This window comes from Kryptolebias marmoratus, linkage group LG1 (assembly GCF_001649575.2).
Source record: "Kryptolebias marmoratus isolate JLee-2015 linkage group LG1, ASM164957v2, whole genome shotgun sequence".
NCBI classification, from domain to species: Eukaryota; Metazoa; Chordata; class Actinopteri; order Cyprinodontiformes; family Rivulidae; genus Kryptolebias; species Kryptolebias marmoratus.
In genome coordinates, this window is record NC_051430.1 from 25,228,176 (window position 1) to 25,242,631 (window position 14,456).

At 39.2% G+C, this 14,456-nt stretch overlaps 1 protein-coding gene across 1 annotated transcript; it reads right to left on the reverse strand.

The window, feature by feature from the left end:
• Window positions 1-9,234: 9,234 nt before the first annotated feature.
• On the reverse strand, window positions 9,235-14,012 carry lipg (lipase, endothelial). Its single transcript, XM_017412240.3, has 10 exons — window positions 13,754-14,012; window positions 12,527-12,711; window positions 12,242-12,421; window positions 11,509-11,620; window positions 11,207-11,425; window positions 10,875-11,117; window positions 10,622-10,739; window positions 10,121-10,348; window positions 9,919-10,023; window positions 9,235-9,844 (listed from the first exon to the last, which is right to left on the reverse strand). Exons 1-10 carry the CDS (start codon window positions 13,830-13,832, stop codon window positions 9,832-9,834), a joined length of 1,482 nt encoding a protein of 493 aa, XP_017267729.1. The 5' UTR covers window positions 13,833-14,012; the 3' UTR covers window positions 9,235-9,831.
• Between the last annotated feature and the right edge of the window lie 444 nt (window positions 14,013-14,456).

A 14,456-nucleotide genomic window follows, 5' to 3' on the forward strand; every position in this document is an offset into this window, starting at 1 on the left:
GTTGTCAGCACACAGTCCAGAAGGCTGTGAAGCAAGCCTCTCTGATGTTATAGGGGTGCATTAGTGCTTCTGTTATTGGTAGCTTACACATCTGTAAAGACACCACTGATGCAGGTTTTAGAAGAATTTGTGCTTCTTTTTCGAAGAAGGCCTTGCATATTTCAGCAAGACAGTCCTAAAGTGCAAAGAATTTACTGGAAAAAAAGGATGCTGAACATGTGAATGAACTTGATGCTCCCTGCCATCTTCTCCAAGGAGGTAAAATAGTTTTAAACATGGTATTAAAAGATTAATGATAAAGCCTTTCTCTGCAGCAGAGTAGCTCTGATGAATAGTGAAGTTCCCTTTGAGGTGGGATCTGAGCGGTGAACGCCCATCCATGTTTGATCTACAGTATAAATTAATCTCTAAATCATGTGACATCAAAGCCAAATACCTTCATATACCTGAAACGCATCATCGCAAAATGACCTGAAACGCTGCCAGATAGAAACCTGGTACTGTTGTGTTGTTTAAACTTAAAGTATTGGTGCTAAACAAAACCTTCCACACAGATTAGGCTCATTTAGAGTGTTTCAGCATAAATCACAATCACAATAAAGCAGAAAAAACAGGCACCAATAAAAGCAGTAAAACCTATTAAACCATATCAGACTCCATCCATGAACCTTGATGACGCATGCAATTAAAAGAGAAAGTGAAAAGAAACATTAAGTTTTGCTAACTTGACATATTATAAGCAAAAGGTCAAAAGATGACCTCATTAGTATAGTGCTGCAAGAGAGATCACCATGATTATTATTCTTTTTTATGCAGCTGGGATTTGATAGCCAACCTTAAAAGGATAAATCGGATTAAAATGAAATTAGCATTCCTTGATGGAATGCATATTCCATGCCAATGTTTTAAATAAATACTTTGCATGATCTATAAAAGCTCAGTATGTGTGATGGAGATCAGTCTCAGATACTAACACGCCAAATTTTAGGTTAAAATGCGTAAAACTGACTGAGGTAAGTGAGAGTTTCATTATTATTTGTCCAGTAACTCAAGAGATATTTTGCTAATAGACAGACAGAGCTGTTGGGATGATGGGAACAATTCTCAGCTACTACCACATTAGGTTTTAGGTCAATATCTGTTTGCTAAGGTGACTTAGCTGTGGGGGTCGTCAGTTGCAGATGTACATTAAATGATTAATTTCTGAGAGTTTCAAAAAAATGTGTCCTATGGTACATAAGAGGAAAGTCAGATTACTAATGTTATGAGCTTTCAGCAATGGATAAAAAGACAAATTCAGACTGGTAACCTACAAAATCTATTAAATAAGTGAAACACAGTTCATGACACAAATGAGCACCCTGAGCTTTGTTTTGTAACGGTAGCACAGGATATACTGGGTGGGTTTTGTGGTCAGATTATTTTCCTGAGCAGCTGAGAAACCTGAATATCAGGAAACTGTCTCACCTCAGAGCTGAAGTTTGAAGCGAGATTAACGAGTGAGCCCAAAGACAAATGTTTCAGAGTCAAGAGAGCTTTAAACTTCATGAGATCACTGTGATTTTGATTCCAAATCAGTGACAGGGAAACGGCACCGTTTTTGGGAAACTTTCTAAAGTAAAAATCAAGTTCTTGTAAAAAAAAAATTATTTCTGTAAACCTGACGAACGATACTTTCTGCCACCAAACTGTTTGCAACCTGTTGTTATGAACCAGATCAGCTTATCTTATTCTTGGTTCTGACAGATTTCTATCTTTTTGACGTACAGACTGGAAATTCAAATAGAGGCTGAGCGAATGACTCTCAGCTACTACCCCATCAAACTTCACGTCAACATCTGTAAAACCTTTGAGACAATTTTTGTGTTTGTTGTGATTAGCTGTGGCAGCCATCTTAAATCAGATTAACCCCAAAAGTTAATTAGCTGTAGATATACAACCAAGTATCATGAATTTATGTCTTATTTTGATAACAAACACTCAAACACATTTGCACACAAGCTGTGGTAAAAACATTGTCATCAGCCTTTTAACGTTTGGTGATAATTAGAGTATTGGTGTTGTATCAAGGACAATCCATAAAAGTATGAAGTGTGAAAGCACAAATGTTCAGAGGGGTCAAAGTGCAGACATCGAGAGTGATTTAAAACACAAAATTCATCTTGGGAATTTAGTTTTTTTTTAGGTTTATTACTAAAGTAAGCCTCGCTCAATCAAACTGTTCATCTATGACTTTAAAAGGAACTCCGAGAGAGAAGCAAAAAAAAAAAAACATAAAAAGGTGTTAAAGCTTGGTGTTGATGATGATGACTGGTTAAACTCTACATACTGTGTCAGATTGTTCCTTTTTCACATCAATGCCACTTTTATGAAAAAGTTTTATTGAGTGTTTTATCTACGAGATCAGATCTCTTTCTGTATAATAGAAAAAAAACAAAAAAACACCCGCAGGATATTTTGTTTTGAGTGTGCAGCTTTTAAGAATGAGTTCTCAGCCTCACCTTCTTCTGTTTTGGTTTTCAAAATACGGTTAAAAGTCATACCGATATCAATGTGTGACATCACAGCTTTTTTCAAAAAGGAGAAAAAACTGCACAAAACAGGAAATGGCACATAATGACTGTAAATCATTAGAATAAACCCAAAGTTTTATAGAGAAATACACCACCCACAAACTCTCAGAGGTTTTATGTGAATTAGAAATAGATTCTTTTTAAGGAAAATGAATAAGTGTTTTTATAGAAGAGTGCTACTCTTCTATATTACAATTAGATATTTCCAAAAAAGGAGCTTTGAAGTGACTGTTGGAGTTCCTCTACATAATATAAATTTAGATCATAAAAATTAGGGATCAGATTTCAGTAAAACATAATATTTTAAGCTTGTTTTCCATCATGAGTTGAATTTATTATTATTGCCATAATAAGGCAATAATATTTTTGCCTGTGTTTGTTGGCAACATATCTCATGAACCACACAATAGATTTTTATCTAAACTCTCTGAAGACAATCATTGGAGACATCTACAACTGTTTAACTTTTAGAGTCAATCCAATTCAAGATGGCCATCAGAGTCAACTAAGCTTACAAAACACAAAATTAGCTAGAACTCACAAGTCTTGTGACATATTTTGTTGTTGTGTTGGCTTCTCTTTTGAAAGCTAACTGGTTGCACTGGATCTTTGTGTAAAACTTTGCCTCTAACTACTGGAGTTAACGCTCTCTGTTTGTTACCAAAATATCTCATGAAGTTGCGTTGCACACAGTGCCCTTTACAAGGTTTGACCAAAACATCAGTAACTCTGTCCCTTCTCGTCTTATAAGAAGTTTTTAGCTCCAAACTCTGGCGTGAAATGTGATTGGCGATGTGCTTTTTTTTTTTCAAGGAATGGCTGGGCTTCGATTTATATAAAACTGCAGACTGAGATCAGTGAGATGTGTAACAGTCCGCATGATGGTTATAAAGGTGCAACGATGCCAATAAACTGACTGATGTCCACATGTGTGATGCAGACATTCATTTGATGTTTGAAATGGCACATTTTCATCTAGTTAAACTTCTTTTTCTCTGAAAGTCAGCAGGACGACACCGGACCTCGTTCTGCACAACCTAAAACCGTTTGTTTGTTTATCTACCTGTCAAAGTTTTATAATAGATTAACAAGTTATTGCTCCATCTTAGGGCTTGTGGCTGAGCTGAGCAGCTCACTCACCTCTCACCTGGTATAATAAAACCAACACAACATGGACAGCTGAGGAAAAAACAAAAACGCAACAAGTGTGACGCAATAACAGTGGTGTTTAATGTTGACGCATGAGGTGATGGAAGCTGTGGGCTAGCTGGAAAATTACCCACATATAGATAAGTAATTCATCTGTCCTTTCTCTTTACCTGTCTGTTCCTTTCCAGGTGGAGGCACAGCTGGTGCCCATCTCCAGCAGTCACTGTGCGAGTATATAATATTTATATTATATTATTCAGTTTTAGTTCTTATATTTTGTCTTATATTTTTCTCTGCTCTGAACAGCAGTTTTGGTATCTTTGCAATCAAAATACAGCAGCAGACAATAACCTATTGTTAAAACAAAACTTTAATTCTCATATAATCTTTTTCCCTCTAATTGTACTAGAAAATCTAAAGGCATTTCTACCTTTAAACACAGTGAGATCATGTGACTTTATTGTTTCAGCTCCAGTCAGAACCACTCAGCTGACCTCTTACTTCACAAAGTAAAGCTGTGGTTGTTGAGAGGTCAATCTCCGTCAGATCCCGGAGGTTTTATGCACCGACCTGCTGGCTGTTTGTCTCTCTAAATCAAAGATCAGTGTGTGCACGGACCGCTGGGATCATACGAGGTGACCACCACCCAGTTTCACCATCACTTTCTGCAGCTGATCCTCTTGAGCCACCGCCGTGAGGCAACGTGTGCGCCGCCGCCCCGTAATCTGCAAAGCACGTGTCTCTGGAGTTACCAGGGGCACAGAAATGCTTGTCCTGTGGCACAGTAACCAGTCTGATATGCCGGATGATGAACTTTGAGAAAAAAAAAACACTCAAAACGTTCAATTTGCAGCTTTATGTCGTTCATTTTGCTTTGTCTAACGATAAACAAAAAGGAGTTTACAGATTTGAAAATTAAGTTTTTGAAAAGTATAAAAGTTACAAAAACCAAAAGACACAGCACCCAGCTCCTGAATGAGCTGAACATTTTGATATAAGAATGCTGAATCAGTATTCACACATCAAGCCTCCCTGATCAAACATGCTATGTGAAGACAAAACAAACTGTAAATGAGACCTTTAGGCACTTGGGCTTGATTGAAAATAATTATTGTTTATAATCTACACAGACATTTCTGCATATTTGCAGCCCAAAGCCCCAGTTTTGTTTTTATGAATACAGTTCACAGTTTGTTTCTTTTTCCATATCGCATGTTCAGAACAAGAGGAAGATCACAAGGGTGTAAAAATGAACAAACAGGAAGTTTTCGAGCAAACTGAAGTTACCAGAAACAGCTGTGACTTCCTTCACCCATTTGTGGTTTTCAGCTACATAACTGAATAATTATTGCCCGCTGCCAAGGAAGGCAGGCAATCATGTAATTGCAAGTGTGGGTTTGTTTGTCGGGCGGTTAGCAAAATATCTGGACAGATTTTAATGAAACTGGGAAAATAATCACTGGATGACTGACAGCAAATCAACATTAGTAAGGATACGAATAGCCACAACTCAGTCAGTTTTACAGATTTTGAGCTAAAACTTGGTGGGATAGTAGCTGAGAGTCATCCCCAACACATACTCTGAGTGCAAAGTTTTGGTTTAAAGCTTTGGCATGCAAGCTGACGAGTGATGTGCATTCTTTTTTCAAGGAACGCTGCAGTAGTTTCATTATCACAATGCGAAAAAACAAAACAAAGCAAAAAGCAACAACAAAGGACTGAGGATAAAACTGGTGATGCTCCTGCCTTTTTATTTTGTGCCATCATTTGGTAAAAATTATCAACTTTGTAGATAAAGTAGTTGTGGATCTTTGAACATTAAAAACAGGTTGGATATTTGCATTAAAGAGACACATGAGTGATGCAACTGTTGACATCACTGATTAATATATCGATGTAATCTCTGATATCAGTTTTTGCCTCTGGGATTCATTTATCACTCCAGAAACTAATAAACAAAAAAACTTGCTGTTAAATAAGGCGGTGGGGGGGGGGGGGACCCCATAAAGAAACTGCAACAAGAGCTTCATGATACCAAGACTGAGCTCAACCAGGCAGCAGACCTCTTCAAGTTTACATTCGATGAAATTGCATCTAACGAGACAGTTCCAACAGTATATTCTAGTTTTAACACAAATCTATATGTTCTATTCAGTGCTTTTCTATCAGGTTTTAGCACAAAAGGTAAATTTTATGTAATGGATACTCTGAGAGTGTACTGTTGTCTTTCGGACTGAAATATCTAATTACAAGCTCTGATGCTGTTTGCTTTGTCAGCAAAGTTTCATTTTTGCACTCGGAGTTCCCCAGAATTTTGGCGTTTATTAAAGAGAAACGTGCGCAGGCTTGCAAAAAAAGAAGATCCTTTAAAACCGAAAACACTTGATTCTCCTTAAAACAGTGTCTGCTGATGAATGGTAGAAAAAAGTAAGAAGAAAGAAGCAAACACACCCCAGTCAACTTTATATGTCACCTTAATCTCCAAAGTTCCTGATTAGCTTTTAATGCTTCCAGTTGGTTTTGTGGGCGACAGTTAAAACCTGCAGTTTCTACTGATATGGTGTTCTTTTTGCTTTATAAACTGTTAGTGTCTTTATGTTGAGATCCAAAGTGCTCACAACAGAATTAATGAAGAAGGTGTTGGGTGTCAATTGGACTAAAATGGAGCATTTCTCCAATATCTACTACAAGTGGGGTAGGGTTGTGGAAGATTTTGACCCACAAACTTGTCCAGGTCTCGTCACTGCAAAATAATTCAGCCAAAGTTCAGTCTGATACTACAAGACAGTCCTCAGTCATCCCAAGTTTCATCTGATAAGAGATTGCATCTATTTGTGTCAAAGTGCATGCGTCTGAAACGGAATGAGAATGCATCAATGTGAATCTTAGTTAAACGTTTTGGATGTGATAAAAAGATGACAAAGGTCATAAAACGTCATGAATGAGTGGTACAAACAAAAACAGTCTCCTGTTCTCAAATTTGTCACAGATGTAAACAAATATATAGGAATATTTATTCAGTCCTTGTGATGGATGTCCATGAACAAAAATATCAAACTAGGAACCAAAGTGGAAGCTTTTTTTAAAAATATACATTTTGTCTCTGATTTTAAATGAAATCCCCTGCAGGTCTGAAAAACAGGTTCAATAAATGATCAGGAAAACTGCCAGCCTTAAACCCTGGACCCCATAAAATCTGGAGTCTGGACAGAAGCGCATTTAGCTGTGGTCTCTGTGCTTCCAGGCAGTTTAACACCTCTGGAAGGCTTTTTTTAAAACCACAAAAGATTTGTTTTTTCCATGTTTAAATATAGTTCACTTGTAAATGTTCCAACTTTGTGCCCGAGTCACAACAAGTTTCTTCTTTTTCTGACTTTTGCTGACAAATAAAAACGGAAGATTCAGGAATGAAACAAAAACTCATCTGGAGAACCAGACAGTGAATAAACAATGTTTTTTTTCTAGGAAACTGAAAGGAGTTAATATACTCCAACTAACAGCAATGAAACAAATGTGAATCACCAAAGCAAATGGTTTGCATGTTGAGTAAAGAGGCGCCACAGACAGATTTTGCCTCCTGCAGACATCTGTCTGTTTTTTGTCAAATATGTCATCTACATTGTATAACATCAAGAGAAAGAACCAAATATAATTACAAGCAGAAGAAAACACAGCTACCACAGCAGTAACATACATCTTTCTTATGTTAACTGTCAGACATGAAAACATTCCTTTTCAGGAATCTATTTTGAAACATGACAGGGCAGAGCAGGATGAGGTGACAAAATATTCGCAGGAACCAGTTTTGCAAAAAGGATAAAAAAAAATTGATCTCTTCTTGTTAAAACAAACATGGATTATTTATTTCCAATAATAACTGTTTGAAAGCCATGACGAACACAATCCACCCAGAACACAAGTTTTACTGACAACAGTCCTTGTGTAAATCAAAAGGTAATTTTTTGTTGAAAATCAAAGAGTTTGGATGACCAATTCAAATCTAAGCTGACAATGGCACAAGGAAAAGTCTGATTATTTTTACATGTTGGTAGATCATTCCATGAAAGTAAAGACAAAGTAAACTAATGCAGAACAGATATGTGTACAATTCAGCTAAGTTTACTTATTCAGTGCCAGTTTACAACAAAAGTTGTCTTAGGGCACTGTAAAAATTAAAAAAAAAATCCATTTACAGTCAGTGCATTCCAATTATATCACAATACAATACATTCACATGCGGTACATTATAAAATGCCAATTAGTTAAATTTATCGCAGAAAACCAGCAGATTGCTTGAGTCTTGACTTTGTCCCAATCCCCCCAACCTGAGCAGCACGTTGGTGACAGTGGAAAGGAACCACCCTGCTTTAAAAGGAAAAAACCTCCAGCAGAACCAGAACCAGGCTCAGGATGAGCGGCCATCTGCCTCGGCTGGCTTAGGTGAAAGAGTACAGGAAAAAGACAAACAGAACGACTGGTCCAGGTTTAGTTTCTTTGAGAAGAAAAACAGGTTAATGACAGCAATAACTACTAATAAATGTGAAGAGTAGAGAGAGGAAAGATACCAGACTGAAGAAATGTGGTCAGTTTGTCCTCCAGCAGTCTAAGCCTATAGCAGCAAAACTTAAGGATAACTCAGGAAACCCAAACTATAGGATTTATGAAAAAGGAAAGTCTTAAGCCTGGTCTGCCTCACGGACAGAAACTGGAAGTTGGTTCCACAAGAGAACTGAAAGCTCTGCCTCCTGTTCTACTGGAAACTCTAGGAACCACAAGTAAACCTGCAGTCTGAGATCAAAGTGCTCTGTTAGAAAAATATAGAACAATAAGATCTTTAATATAAGAGTGCTTGGTTTTTAGAGCTTTTAATGTTGGAAACTTAAAATTCTGAATTTGACTGGGAGCCAAAGAAAAATAGAAATGCATCTCAATTGAAAACCTTGATCTCAGGTCAGCATGTAGAATAACTCATGTCAAGAGTTCAAGATAAACACTTACTTTGGACATTTAGAAGTGGGGCTCTGTGGAAACATGAATGCATGTTTTAGAAATTTTATGACTAGAACAAACCAACTGCTAAACTTTTAGCATTTTATGGACCTCTATGCTTTCAACTTTACATTACACACAAAATGCAACTGTTAGCTGTTACCACTTGCATACAAGTTTATTCAATTTACCCCACAAATATGTTGACATTTCCTTAACTGTAAAAACCTGTAAAGTTATTTTAAAGCGGGCAACCCATTTGGGTCTTCACCCTTGTAGGCCCAGTTTGAATTTAGATTTCTTTGAGCAGAGGCTGTTTAATAAAGTCAACAGGTAAGGTGTTCATAATCTTCAGTGTCACCAAGCATTTTCAAATCTGAAGTTCACTCAGTGTTGCATCCCCAACCATTTTACAGTTCAGAAATGACAGCAAGTTGAATACAGCTACTTGTGAGTTTAAAAGCAAATTATAGCCACAGCTAGGAGCATTTAACCACTTTAAAAAATTAACACAAAGCAAGAGTATGTACAAACTGACTTTATTTTATTTCCAAAAAGTTATTTACAATATTTACAGACACCCCAAAATAAGCCACATAACACTCTGTAAAAGTTTAACGGAACAGCCCACAGTGTAATCTGAATCTTTCAGTAGAAAGAATTCTTGGTCAGAAATAAATTTACAAATACTGCATATGGAACAAACATGTGCTTCATAATGGGATGTGCTGATTTAAATTATGTTGGTCTTGCAATGCTTTTTTTCCATAAATAAAATATTTTAAAAAAGGTACAGTACCATATTACAATTGCAGATTTGTCCACTGGCATAGATCTGCATTCTACTTCATGCAAAGGAACGTTCTCCAACCTGTCAAGTAGCCTCAACACAACTTTGACTGCTACCACAAGCCTAAGCACCATTTCAGCCTTCCTGTGTTCTTTAGACAGAACCTCAGAAATCAGCTGAAGAAACATTCCACAGTCCAGAAAAATCCCCTTTCTCCCAGTGCGCCGGTTAATCCAACGAAAGTGCTCAAATGAAACGGCGCCGCTCCTCCCTGATCCACGTCAGGTCCACCCGTGGTGACGGTGCATTGGTCATCATTCAGCCAGGATTTTACATGGCCAGCCTGGTGAGCAGAGTCTAGATTAGTACTGTGATGCCAAATTTAAAAATTAATCTTTTAAGAACAATGTTTTGTACCGTTTTCTTGGTTTCACTTCCCAGCCATCTCGACACTTTACAAAAGTTATCGACTCCCCTGGAGAGATTTCAGTTTTTGAAGGGTCTTGTGCACAGAAAGTAAACCTGTAAGGAAGAAGAAAAGTTTTAGCAATTTATTATTTTTTTTTTTTTTTTTTTTAATCAAAAGGTTTGTCAGTGTCGATTTGGCCTCTTTGATTACTTTTTCTGCGTTTCTCCTGCTTTCACACGAAGTCGTCTAACTTCCAGCACGGGTTTGTCAGACTTTGCTTTCCAGCTCCAGAAAGAGGATTTGATGTGCTTCCAGACAGAGCTCAAAGACTCGTTTTCTCCCTCCCAGGTCAGACGAATCTTCAGCAGGTCACCGATGTCCTCCTCGGTAAACACCAGGAAGGTGTTGGTAAAGTTCATACCGATGGGGTCATCATGGCTGCACAAAGGGAGCATACATCAGGGTTATAGGTTGAAATACAAACCAGTATTTTTTGATAACCGATTTGTGTTCAGAAACTGATACAATTGTTTTTTTCAGTTCAAGTCTGCACCACATTTGTGATTAACACTTTTAAAGTGTCAATATGAACAAGTTAAATTTGCGTCACAGCTGTTGGTTTTTCTCAACATGCAGGTATCTGCATGCATCATCACCACAGGAACACTATGAGAAACTGGTTCTGCGGGCTGATAAAGCTTTAGAACTTACACAATAAAGATGTTTCCTGTATCACTACTGGCACCATACAACTTCACATAAAAAGTGGGATCCGTGTTGCTGGACTGCTTCCTGTCAAACACATGCATCTTCATCTGGTAGTGGTAGCCTTAAAGAAAAACTAATATTAATCTACTGTGGGAGTGTTCAGTAGTTAACATTCATGGTTGTAAAAACTGAAGGGGCTTCGGTTTGCACATGGTAAAATAGCACATGTCCGCATCATTTCATTGTTGCTCCTTACCCCCAAAGGGTGTGTTAGCCCGTGTCTTCAGGTACATTTTACTGTTGCGCCTCTTGCGCATCTTTTTGGCGTTGTAGCCAATATTGTTGCAGCGGTTCTTGCGGCAGCTAAGGCAGACTCCTTTCTTGAAGCGATCCGGGCCGGTGCACTGGAAAGCGAAGCTCATGTGCTTCTTGTCCAACAGAGAGTCCACAAACAAATGTACTGCTCGCTCATGTTCACACTTCATTACTTCCATGAAATCTGGAAAGATTAACAAATTTGTAGATTTACAGATAAAGCACATGTGCTGCAACATGTTTAAACAGTTGGGACTGCCTCTAAACACTCACTTCCTGCCACTGCCAGCACATCAGTGAGTCCACAGCCAGGCTGCACATCGCCACCGTTGGGATAGATGTCAATGTCCCCGATTGGCTGCTGGATTCCGATGCTCACACCTAAAGACTCCCGTGTGTATGTGTGCAGAACATCCACAAAGTCTGCATCATCTGGTGACAGGCGTTTCTGCTCCTCTACACCTTCAAACATGGGTCCTGCTGGGTCCAGACCTACAAGAAATTTAAAAAAAATTAAAGACAAAACTTCTTGAAATGCTTCTTTTTAGGCAGATTTCAGATTCAACCCATCTTACCAGTGATTCTGCCAATAGTCCCGTCGACAAACGTCCCTGCATAGCCAGCGACATGAGCGCCTAAACTGTAGCCAATCAGATGGACATTCTCCAGAGGCAGCTGCAACTCGTCCTGGTCAAGAACGAACAACTTGTTTTAGCAGCTGCCACAAAGTGGACAAATCCTGAGTTACAGCCAATCGAGTCATGCCTGCAGTCGAGCCAAGCTCAGTTAAACTACAATCTGACAAGTTCCCTCCATGCAGAGAATATTTTCTGAAATAAAACTTTACAACTTTAGACTGGGTGCACATACAAGTGAGACTTCAAGCATTACATTGTAGTTTTAGGCTTTAAATGGAAATAATTGTCATTTAATGTGCTAAATACAAGGTTTATTTGATGAAAACTGCTACAAAAACGGCAAACAAGCTGTACCAAGGCAGGAAGAAACAAACACTGAAGCAGAGCTTAAAGTATGAGGCATGAAATGTAATTTTCCCCTCAACTTCCTGCTGTAATTTCCTTCAAGAACAGATTAGACACCTGATTCTCAGCATCAAGTCATGCATCTGTCCAGCATGCAAACATCTTGTCTTTACAGAACACTTTAATTCAAGCTTGCATTTATAGAGTTAGTAGAGTTCTGAGAACACCTCAGAAAACCTTTTGAGGCATCGTCATTATTTAATATTCAGTTTTAGTGGCTGCAGACAGTCAAAGGAAGTGTTTGGGTGAAAGTGACTGAACACACCTGGAGCCAGTTGAGCATGCCAGCGACGTCTTGCCCAACAGCCTGAGTGTGGTTGACAGCATCAGGGTAAAGCTGCTGAGCCAGGGGGATCCAGTCCACAACCACCACGTTGGCATCGTCTTCACGCTGCATCACTGCAGAGACCAGCTTGTGCATCCAGCCTTCAAGCATGCCGCTCATCTGACAAAACAAAAACATCATGAGTCAGGACTCATACAAACTAATCTTAAAGGTGGGGCTGATTAGGTCGAGCCATTAATGAGACAACTCGGCGCAGGTGCGTACCGTCCAGCCGTGGATGATTAGGAAAGTCTTGGCTGTGGCGTTGAAGTTGCACTCCTCTAAACACGCTTTCTTGCCAGTCTGCAGGTAGCAGCCCTCCTGCTCCAGATCCAGACTCTTCCTCATGTTGTACTTTATCAAGCCTTGTAGATCCTTGTCATCTGACAGTTCAAAGCCATCATCTTCACCTAAGAGACACAAAAAGTAACCATGTTAAACTGATGAAGCACCACATGAGATTTTGGCTCATTTGACAAAAAAAAAGAAAAATCATTTCAGTGACAATCAGTAATTGAAGCTCATCTGTGAGGCATCAGATGATGCTAACATCTGCTACAACAATACTGGATGAGTGAAAGTTGAGCCAAAATGCCAAGAGCCTCATCTCATCTCATCTCCTCTCCCATTGCACACAGCTGCAGTTTGCAATTACTGCCAAACATTTCAGACTTGAAGCCAGAACTAGTTACACCGCTTGACTAATGCCAGTAAATGAAGCAGCACTTAAGGTTAAATGTAAAATCTGATTAGATTTTTTTTTTATACAAATAGACTAAAATTATGACAATTTGTCTTAGAACAGACAATTAAGGCAGGCCAATACAAACAGACCTGATACAGGTGTAGCCCATGAGTCATAAGTGAGATTAGGTCAGATGAATAGGAGGGTGGATCTTTGTGTGCACAAACTAATGTAACCTCCTGCAGAAAGTGACTGAAAGCAAACCAAACGTGACGGTTCTGAGGAAACCAATTTGGCAAATTCTCCACAATCTGAACCTCGTTTAGAGCCAGCTTGGTCTTCCTGCAGTCCGCCCACCAGCCTGTGGTGACTGGCCCCCCACAGGCTGGTGGCTCCAGCTGAACTCGGCGCCTAAATGCGGATTCAGCGGAATGGGTTCCCAAAGTGTTCCCACAGACGTGGCGACGCGCCGTGAGCTCCCCAAAAAGGACACGTCGCACTCAGACAGCCTCCAAATCCACCCCCGGCTTTCAGGGCTGCTCTGAACACGTTTATTTTTAATATGAAATTTAAAAAAAAAAAAAAAAAAGCCCAATTCAATCATTTCGGAAAAGTGGAGAAAAGCGTAAATTTGGAGCAAAATGTTCACATTTTCTTTCCCTCCAAGTAAGATAATATTCAAAGCTGCATTTGGTTGCAACTCATTAGAATGAAACAAAAGAAATGAATGAAGGACTGAATGAATGAATGAACAAAAGCCAGCCCACCTTTCAGAACGCCGTTTTCTCCAACAGCGGACGCACAGAAACACAGGAAAGTCCAGAGTAAAAAGGCTGCGCGATTCATTTCTTGGTCACAGACGAGAGAGCAGCAACTAAAACCTGCCGGGGAGCTTTTTCTTTAAAAAAAAAAAAATCCCCTTAATGTTCCTTTCTTTCTTTGGGTTGAAGCGACAAAGAGAGGAGAAGGAACCGGCTGCTGCGCCTCCAGGAGTCCCGCTCCAGAAATGTGCAAACCTGCTCCAAATCAGCCTCTTTCACATTTAAATAGTTTCTCCTTTCAGTCATCTGATCATCGGCTGATATATCGCGGATCTTATTGGTCAAGCCTCCGTTTGTTTACGTTGAAAGGGGCGTGGCGAAGTTCAATGGAGCCGTAGTAGCACGGGTGTGTTTAAAGAGTGACGCAAACCGCGTAGTGGCTTCACGATTGTTTGGACTGGGAGGGAAGTCTTATTTCAGGCCACAGGAGCCAAACCTAATTACGTGAAGAAACTGGTAGGAAGGAGCGTTTGGATAGATTTTATTGAATTATATGGATCTAATTCTTCTCATACAACAAGCTCAATCCAAGGACTGGTTAAATGACCACGTTTTATGGGAGGGGGGAGGTTACAGGGCACCCTCACAGGAAAGCATCTTCTCCTTCTTTGTGGCCGGCTGCCAATTCATCAGCTTTAGCTCATCCAAC